The following is a 10,386-nucleotide window of genomic DNA, read 5'->3' on the forward strand; positions in this document are numbered from 1 at the left end:
GCAGCGGCAGCTCTTAAAGAAATAGCAGCCAAAACAACCTAATAACCAGCTGCTGTGATGTCTATTAATCAAAGAAAAAAAAAGAAAAAGGAGGAAATCAATAACTTTTATAGCTTTAAGGATTCATCTACATTTAATTTTTGAATTTAGTGTTTGATAACTTTAATTTTACTTTGTGTATTTCTGCTGAAGGGCACAGGTAAATATGACATTAATTATAATGGGTTTATGTGAAGATTGTTTTGAGTTCACTTAAATTAGAAGTTATTTTTTACAGTCTAATAAATGTTCAAATTGATATCTCTCAATTATACAATAATGTTGAATGGCTATAATCAATGCTTAAATATTAGGGGGAAAACAGTTTTATAGAGACATCAGTAGTATTGGTATCAGTGATACTGGCCTTCAGTCATAAAAAAGATGCCATTGAACAAATATTAAAAATATACTGTCTTTGTTGTTTGTACATTAATTTAAAGATTGAATGTAAAATGATAAGTAAATATAAGTATATTTAAAAACTTTGTTAGGTGGGATTAATCACGATTAATTTAAGAAAAAATGTGCATTAATCGATTGACAGCACTAATAATTTTTTAATTCTATACTTTTATATAAAAGTATAAAATAGTCATATTTACCCTTTTCTATGATTGCTCTCTGCGTCCGTTCGATTCTCTAGGAGGATGTCAGTGTGAATGCCAGAGTAGTGTGCTGTCTTTTATTTGAGTATTACACATTAAAACCAACACCCTTGCAAGAGGTGGAGCCACGGAGGTGTTTTTTTTGTTTTTTTTTGTTGAGGAAATGCATTTATTTTTTGTTTCTACCTCTTAAAAGGATAGTTCACCTAGAAAGGAAAATTCTGTTGTTGTTTACTAACTTTAATGTTATTCCAAATCTGTTGAACACAAAAAGATATTTGGAAGAACATTGGTGTCCAAACTACATTGGACATCATTGTGTTTCATTGTATACAAAAACACAAAAATTTTTTATCAAAATATCTTCCTTTGTGTTCAGCATAGTCATACAAGTTTGGAACAGGGAGGGGTAAATGGTGACAATTTTCATTGAGGGCGAACTATCCCTTTAATTGATGCAACATACAGGCACTGATGTCACACTTGACATCTGTTAGACTTTTGTAGTAGGATATTAGGGAACATAAATTGTAGCCTATATATTTAAATAACATGACTTGATGAAAATGTAGTCTTTTACATCAGTTTGTTGATTCATCAGTATAATTTCTATTTATTCAGGGAAAATGTGTGAACTTTTTATAGTTTATTATTACATCTGCCATGAGACTTTGAGCAGGTATTAAACTTTACAGCAGTTGTAAGAGGTATCAGGTGGTTATATGTTGGTCACTAATCTGTGCTATTTATGTGAATAATGATGATGGACAAGCTTGCATATCAGGTAAATGATCATACTCAAAGTTTTTGAAAACCAATAAATAGTGTTCTGTTGTTCTTTAGTTTATTAATTCTGTTAAAATACAAAGCAGTGGGCTAGTTTTTACTTCTCTCTCATTATTGTTACTGCTTACTTATTTGGTTAATATCATGAAGACATCAGTTTATGAAGTCTGCTAAGTAGTCAGTGATCGTAATATGACCGATATTTGTAGACACATTGTTCAAAAGCAGCTTAACAAAGAATGGTGCTTTATAATGCCCCTAGCGAGCAAGCCAGAGGAGATGGCAAGTAAAAGCCCATAAGATGTAAAGGTAGGTGAGGAAAAAACAATACTCAGCTGGGTAATCCCCTCTTCTTTTTACAGGCACATATTTCAACAAACTGCTGAGAAAACATTTAAACTGGTGTCACCAAATACATCAAGGAAATTATTGACTTTCTAAAGCAAGCTCTGCTGTATTTTGAAAGAGTGCTGGTGCCGACTGTTTTCTGCTCCGTACCAGCTTTGTGCTTTTTTTTTTGTAAGCAGAAGGAAACCCCTCTTTATGGAGCATTGGCATTCATTTGATATATTTACTATCCTGTGCAAGAATGTAAAATGGCTGGCCGAGCTTGATGGTTTTCATATAGCACAGAGAGGCACAATGAGATTTGCGGATATCCGGGGATACCAGAAGTTCCATTTAGTTTAAAACCTCTCTTGATGTGGACTATCAGCTCTGCTTTGCTGTGTTTAAGCATTTGGCATTTTCCAGTCTCTCTGCAGGGCCTGGTGACTTTATGGAGTTGTAATAAAACACCATGGATTTTCCAATTTTATTCTTATTTCAATAGTTAAAGGAAGCATGTCTGTACTCATAGAACTTTGTGTTTTGTTTAATACATAAAATAAACAATGAAATGCACAAATCTCTGTCAATGCTCAAGCATTACACTGGAAAGAACATTCAATTTTCCACATTACGAAACTGCTAATTGTAGTGTATTTGTACACGTCTAGATGTTGATATGTGTAAGCCATACAGTACTCCGTCACATTATGTAGAAGGCAGTAAGTTTATTGGAAGCAGGCAGAGATTGCATATGTTGAAAAATGCTCAAGAAGGTAGCCAGAACAATGTGAAAATGGAAACCTAAGAGGTAAGTCTCTCGTTTTGCATTCTTTGTGGATTTTTTTGTTTTCCAGACTCAAGGAAGCAGGTCTAGTTCAAGAGATTATGCAGAATCAGCAAGCACAGAGGATGACAACTGTACATAAAAGGCCCAAAATGGTGGTTTCAAAGCTGCATATGTGGATTTGATGGCTTGTGCTGTGAGCTCTGCCTGGAAGGACCTTCTTGGTGCTACGTGTTCGGATTGTTGTGCTTGACTGTGTGGACAGGCTATGTGGAGTTGATGTGAGAAATCCCCCACCCACAATCAGTACCTGCTTGCCTGGCCCAGAGGTATTGACAGTGCTTGGATATTGACCCACATTCAACTGGGCTGACTTGGACAGGTAGCCAGATGTAACTACCTGCATTGGTGCTCGGTGGCCAGGATGATGAGCGCCGGCACCCAGTGGCGCCTCTGTGAATGCGGCTGAGTGCCAGGTTCTCCTAGTGGCCAGGTGGGCTTCTCCACATGTAGGCCTTGTGTAGCAGGGACAGCCCAAGATCTTTGCAGGGGTCTGTTGCATCCAGGTCAGCAGATGGTTTATATTCTCCTCATCCTCACAAGCCCAAGGGTTGTCTCCAAGTGTGAGGAGCTGCAGTCCATCCAGTCGACTGAAGACACCATTGCTCAACGAGGTAAAACGATTAGCATGCAGGTAGAATCTCGACAGTTTGGGAAGGCGATCCAGTGAGCCAGGCAAGATCTGCAGCAAGTAGTTGTGAGAGAGGTCCACCATCTCCAAATTGTAGGGCATGTTTGTCGGGACAGTCCAGAATTTGTTATGACTAAGGTTGAGAGATTGGAGATTGGACAACGTGTTGTTAATTAAGACCACTCGTTCCAGCAAGTTGTGTGACAAGTCCAAATTCTGAAGGTTCCAGTGGTAGGCCGTATTGTTCTTCTCCAGTTGACGGATGTAGTTTCCAGAGGCACGTATATCCCAAAGTGCTCTTGGCAGACCAACAGGAAGGTGGTGCAGATGGTTATATGAGATGTCCAGAGTTCTTAAGTGGTCAAAATGGTTGAGGAGTCCATCGAGATCTTGGAGTCGGTTATGTGACAAGTTGAGGAAATGAATGTTGTGCTGCAGGCTGTCAGGAAGTATAGCCAACCCTCGTGCAGAGCAGTCCACAGCTCTATGGCCTCTGCTACAGGTGCACAATGGCGGGCAAATGGCCAGCACACGCCCCCCGAACAGAAGAAGGAGCAACAGGTTAGTCGGCATGGAGGCAGGGGTGGGGTGGGCTGTCCTGTAAAAAGGAAAACTTGTTACAAACTTGCTCTCTAGGTTTTGCTTTTATTCAAGGTAAATTAATTGTCATCCAAGCTAACAAAATACACCAAATCTGGAGATTAGTGGATGGGTTGGTCTCCCAGTAGGAGTTGAGACTCAGCCCTTCTACTAATGACTAAAAAACAAGTTGGTTCATCTTCCAGGAAATTTTTACAGATCTTAAACCTGACTATCATTTACATTTTGCAGTGTACGCCTACTAAGTATTGTTCTAATGTTTCTGTCAACTATATTCTCATTTGTTCTTTGCAGACCAAATCAACTTAAGAATGAGAACCTCAGTATCCTCAACACTTTATATCTAGGTCCTATAACGGTTCTCGGGAGATGTATCAACCATTTGAACTCTTTAGGAGAAAGACCACCCCTACTTTTGGATGACATGCCCATTACACCTTATTGTTTGGGAATTAAGCAGCACTTTTCAAAGACTCATGCCTTAATGTGTCTTTATTCACCTGGAATAACACATCAACGGACATCATGCCATAAGGACATTTTCATTTATTGAACTTTATCTGTCCCTTGCACTTTTAACAACATGTCTCACTGTTACCACCCATACAGAGCCACTCAGTGAGTCTGTGCTAATAGCTTGAGCCTCTGCCAGGAGCTACCCTGCCATGCTGCAGCACTGAGATGCTAGCATTTAGCCTTGGTAGCAGTGGCTACATCCTGAATCCCCACCCCCTCATTTGTAGAGCAGTTGGGGACAGCGTTGCACAGTACCTCTGTGCATGTGCAGATCATGCCATGCTCGGTTCTGGGAAGTTACATGTGTTCTGGGTTGCTACGTTAGTGTGCAGGAAATATTGAACATGACATTAAAGCCTTAATCATTACTTCAGTAAATCCATTAGTAAGTCCATCTCAAGTTCAATGTTTGCCAGTAGTGTAAAAACCTAATGTTACCATTAGAAAAAAAAAGTGTGTGTACATGCCAGAAATTTCTGTGGGGGAAAGTATCTTGTGCTCTGATGGAGGTGTCCCTGTTTTTAAAATAAAAATGCTCTACTGCAGACTCACTCTGACCTAACATCTCTGCATTTTATGGTTGAGCATATTTGGTAAACCTTACTGTGAGAGTTAAACGCTCCTAATTCTTGTCTGAATGTCATATATTGCTTACCTGATCCCTTCCATTACTTTGTGAACATGTCGTTGTCCGTTCTGACCTCTCTTTCCTGTTCCCCCTTTTATCTAGAGCAGCAGAAGGTGATTTTTATTGTTTTCCCAGTCTTGTATGACAGCAGGGTCCACGTTTAGTCTTCACGGTCTCATGCTCCTGTCCGCTTTTGCTCTTGCTCCCCCTCTTCTACCCACCCCCTCCTTTTCCTCTCATTGGCAGCCGAGAGTTACTTTAGTTTAGCCGTTTCCCTGCCTTTCCGTTCGTCCAGGCATGGTCATGCAGAGCGTTTGCACCCCTGGATAGCCTCCACTGCTGCTGGCTGCCCACTTGCTTCAGGGATGTCTGTGAGAGGAGGTAGAGAGAGAGAGAAAGGAGGGACCAAAGGAGGGAGATGAAGGATCATCGAATGGTGGGGAGGGGGAGGTGGCAAAAATGCAGCACAGAGTCGACCCATACTGCTGCTGATGAGGAGGTGGGGTGGTGGATGCTGACTTCAGTGTTTTATATTCCGGATCTGCACAGGCCACCAAATCATCTCCCTGATTTTTCTCTCTCAATCTCTCTCACACTTTTTGTTCTCCTGTAACATGTCAATTTCTGTGTACATGCCATATTTTGAAATCCTATTACTCACACAGACCGATGCTTTGATAAATGAACCCAGGCTCCATTGCGACGGTACCGTTAGGTGTTGAATTAATCTGTGTGTGACGCAGCTAAATGCAGAAGACAGGGCGACGTGGTTTAATGTGCCTCTACGGCCATGTCCTTATTTAAGGGACAGCTGTTTTTGTTGATGCGCTCTTTAATTTCATTCTTGAGGATTTCAGTATTGGTCTTTGAGTAAATTCTCAGATTCATTTCATTCATCTTGTTGATTTAGTTTAGTTAGTTTAGAGTATATTGTATGAACTCTACTCTGTTTGGCAGGATGTATTAATGTTTCAAGTCTTTATATCTATGTAGCTATGTATCTATAGATATAAATATGGGATGTTCTGGGTTACAGTGGTCTGTCATGCTCCATTTGGCTCCCACCTGTTTCCCCCTAGTGTTCTGAAAGTGCAGTTGCACATCTTAAGAGCACCAATGAGGTGTGAATGTAGCCGTGGAGCAAGCAGCATAGCAACACCGATCAAATGTGTGAACACCTGCATAGCAGCACAATGAAGTTTTGTGAGGGTTTGAGTTATTGAATCAGAAAACCTGCAGCAGCAAATAGTACCAATAAGAACTGAATGCTGTCAGGAAATTAAAACCTTATCATAACCCTAACAAAAAAGTACTATAGCTTTACCATGGTGTGGTGTCTCAATTGGATAATAATAATAATGTTGTTGTTGTTGTTGGCATCCCACAAACTAGTAGTTTAAAGGTAATGGCTCAAGTAACCACTGAACTCTGGCTGAATCCCAATGGATGAAGTGACTTTTCTTCAAAATAAATCAAAAGGCAGAAAATAGCCTTGTGGTCTGTTTCCAAATTTGACTCCGCTTTGACATTTCCCCTTTCACTTCTGCTGCAGGCAGTGCACAGGCCCTGCATTCATCACTCTGCAGAAGACACACAGTATACTAATTGTACTAACTTCATACCTTTCTCAGTAGTAGTTCTGCAGGTCTGTTAGTGTTGGAAACCGAGAACCGGTTGTGGAATGATTTTCATGATATTCGGTTCAGTTAAAGGTTCTTGAATCGCTTCATTTTTATTTTTTGCAGACTAAATATCATTTTAATGTAGTGTGGAAGTGTTTAGACAGCATCTTTCCACTGAAGTTTGTGAATCATCATCCAGTGCGTATTACTGGTCCTAGAAATATATATATATTTTTTAATTTGTGGAATAAAACAGATTCATATGATTAATAATTAGCATCAGAGATTAGATGAACTGTTGATGAACCCCTAAAATCTTAAGGTACTTATAAGCAAAAATATTAGCCTGCAGTCCTGCAACTAACATTTAAATGCACAATATGTAAGATTTTTTTATTAAAATATCCAAAAACCACTAGAACAGTGTTATATATTTTGCTGACTCGTGTACTTACATTATCCCAAATGTTCCGAAGAAGGTTTAAATCCAGAGAAATAAGCAATTTTAACTAGTGACACGGACCCTGTCTATAGTGTCATTGTGTCGCCTGCCAATGACGTCTTAACCCCTCGATTTCCGGTTTTGTTTTGTAGAAAACATGGAAACACCAAAGACGCTTTACTATATGGTGTGTGTTTTAAATACGTGCCCTCTAGCGGCGAAAATTACATATTGTGCCTTTAACCTTTTTGTTTTACAGCTGAAGGAAAGAAGGACACAAGACTGTGTTGTTGCAACACTTTGTATTTTTAGAGTGAGCTGCAATTGGGTCTGTTCGTCTGACAGTTCCTCTCAGTTTGAAGCTCAGACATGCTTCCAGTAGCTATAGCAATGCAGTAATTCATTCACAAACTGGGTACTGAGGCTACATTCCTTCTTTCTCATACACACACTTAAGTGCATAAGAACAAAGACTGGACATGCTGTGGATTTTATGCCTGAGCTAGCCATACATTAGCTTTTAGCTGTTAAAGTATTAAAATGACAAAAGCATTGACATTTTAAAGACCTAATGAAATCAGAATTGGAGTTTGGTAGCTTTTAGTTCTTAGCTACGAAGCAACTATATGCTGGTGTACTTACACTAACCTTAAGCAGATATACAGATTTAAAATACATGTAAAATACAGGCTCACTCTTCTTGGAAAATCGACCAAGAACTGCAGTGTCTAAACCTGTTGGAGGGCCACTATCCTGTAAAATTGAACAAGATCTTCAGGCTCACTAGAAACTTCCAGGCAAGTGTGTTAGAGCTGGTTGGAGCTAAATTCTGCTGGACATTGGTCCTCCAGGAGCAGGAATTGGACACTAGGGTTGGGAATCGAAAATCCAGAATCGGATACTTAAAGCTGCAGTCCGTAAGTTTTGCCTCTTTGTCGCCATCTCTGTTTGAAAACCTGCAATTGCAGCTCTGTGCGGAATTATCTTCCTTGCGTGGGTTGTGCGGCGGCACGGCTCCAGCGAGGATGACTCTAATGTTTTGAGGAGTATGTGTGGCAGTCAGTCACCGCACCGGTGTGGATATTTACTGTACTTCGCAATCACAGATTCTAGACTACATCTTGGAATATATGACCCAAATTAGAATTTTCACCAGATATTGTTATCTGAACAAGTAAGTAACAAGTCTGCCACGTTTGTTCTGACCAACTGAGGAAAAAAGCATTACCATAAATCTCGCTACCAACGGTGATTAAATCTAAAGATCAGTTAGCTCATATCACATTAAACCGTTCAAATTATTATTATTGTTATAATAATATATATATTATTCTCAAATGATTAATGTTAACAACATCAGCATTGCGTGACTATGAGTATAGTGTATAAGCAAGTAGATTTCAATTTCTGTACAGTCTAATCTCTAATTGTCATACCAAGTTTTTGCTGCTAAATTATACAGTCAGCTAGTTTAATTTCATAGCTTATATATTTTTATTCAAATGTAGTTTTTCTCTGTAATGAGGAAGTGAGTATTTAGTGGATTGCGTTTAACAAAGGGTTTAAAAGAGTGACCATTAGTTCCACAAACACAGTATTGATATTCTGTAGTGGTGTAGGAAAAAAATAGAGCTGGTGTTGGATCGGTATTTTCCGATTCTTAGAATTTGGAATACTCTATGTAATCTTACACTGCAAAATAATAACTCAAAAAGATTAAAAGATAACATCATAATTATTTACTGATCCCTTAAATTAATCACAATTATATAATGAAAGCCATAAAAACAGACAATTTATCATGACAATCGTCATAATCGCCAAAGCCCTAAAACAGACAATTAATCGCAGTAACCGTGACTATTTTTTAGACAATTAATCGTCAGCCAAAGTTCATAATCGTGACAGCCCTAGTGCCCCCCTGGACATGGTGCCCCTGGGCACTTGCCCAATTGCCCATATGGTTAATCCGCCTATGGCCTACACTACCAGTCAAAGGTTTTTTAACAGTAAGATTTTTGTTTTTTTTAAAGATGTCTCTTTTGCTCACCAAGCCTGCATTTATTTGATCCAAAGTACAGCAAAAACAGTCAAATTTAGAAATATTTTTACTATTTAAAATAACTGCTTACTATTTGAATATATTTTAAAATGTAATTTATTGCTGTGATCAAAGCTGAATTTTCAGCATCATTACTCCAGTCAATGTAGTTTTTCTCTGTAATGAGGAAGTATTTAGTGGATTGCGTTTAACAAAGGGTTCCACAAACACAGTATTGATATTCTGTAGTGGTGTAGGAAAAAAATAGAGCTGGTGTTGGATCGGTATTTTCCGATTCTTAGAATTTGGAATACTCTATGTAATCTTACACTGCAAAATAATAACTCAAAAAGATTAAAAGATAACATCATAATTATTTACTGATCCCTTAAATTAATCACAATTATATAATGAAAGCCATAAAAACAGACAATTTATCATGACAATCGTCATAATCGCCAAAGCCCTAAAACAGACAATTAATCGCAGTAACCGTGACTATTTTTTAGACAATTAATCGTCAGCCAAAGTTCATAATCGTGACAGCCCTAGTGCCCCCCTGGACATGGTGCCCCTGGGCACTTGCCCAATTGCCCATATGGTTAATCCGCCTATGGCCTACACTACCAGTCAAAGGTTTTTTAACAGTAAGATTTTTGTTTTTTTTAAAGATGTCTCTTTTGCTCACCAAGCCTGCATTTATTTGATCCAAAGTACAGCAAAAACAGTCAAATTTAGAAATATTTTTACTATTTAAAATAACTGCTTACTATTTGAATATATTTTAAAATGTAATTTATTGCTGTGATCAAAGCTGAATTTTCAGCATCATTACTCCAGTCTTCAGTGTCATCCATGATCCTTCAGAAATCATTCTAATATGCTGATTTCGCTTTTTTTTTCTTCATCTGTGAGGACCGGACGTAGCGATCTGCCAGGACCTTGCTCGCTAGTCTAAGTGCTCCAAAGTTTGGCTACATTTGCAATCAGAAGCCAAAACAGCTAAGTATAATATCCGTGATAGCTAAACATGTTGCAAGAAAGGTGTCACCACCAACATGACACAGCACTTTAATTTGATAGATCGTTAAAGATCGCGAACACGATTCAAACCAATGTGATTCTATTCCTAAATTACAATGATTCGTCTGTTTCATTCCTCCACCATGTGCGATCAATGTTGTGATTACTTGTTTCGTCCGTGCAGAGTACGATCACACCAGTGTGATTTGAACATTTAAATTTACGTTCGCACTGCCATTGACCTAAAGAGAGCAGCTGTCTGTCATGAACGAAACA

General features: G+C 38.7%; 2 protein-coding genes across 2 annotated transcripts in view; one reads left to right on the forward strand and one right to left on the reverse strand.

Moving 5' to 3' along the window:
- The window catches only part of LOC107746695 (neurofibromin-like), a 68,320-nt gene that overhangs the window by 43,214 nt on the left and 14,720 nt on the right, over positions 1 to 10,386 (forward strand). The window lies entirely within an intron of this gene.
- On the reverse strand, positions 2,484 to 5,102 carry LOC107746657 (oligodendrocyte-myelin glycoprotein-like). The gene is made up of 2 exons (XM_016560964.1): positions 5,010 to 5,102; positions 2,484 to 3,836 (listed from the first exon to the last, which is right to left on the reverse strand). Exons 1-2 carry the CDS (start codon positions 5,021 to 5,023, stop codon positions 2,657 to 2,659), a joined length of 1,194 nt encoding a protein of 397 aa, XP_016416450.1. The 5' UTR covers positions 5,024 to 5,102; the 3' UTR covers positions 2,484 to 2,656.

The sequence above is a fragment of the Sinocyclocheilus rhinocerous genome, unplaced genomic scaffold, assembly GCF_001515625.1.
Source record: "Sinocyclocheilus rhinocerous isolate Xijiao unplaced genomic scaffold, SAMN03320098_v1.1 scaffold259, whole genome shotgun sequence".
Lineage (NCBI taxonomy): Eukaryota > Metazoa > Chordata > Actinopteri > Cypriniformes > Cyprinidae > Sinocyclocheilus > Sinocyclocheilus rhinocerous.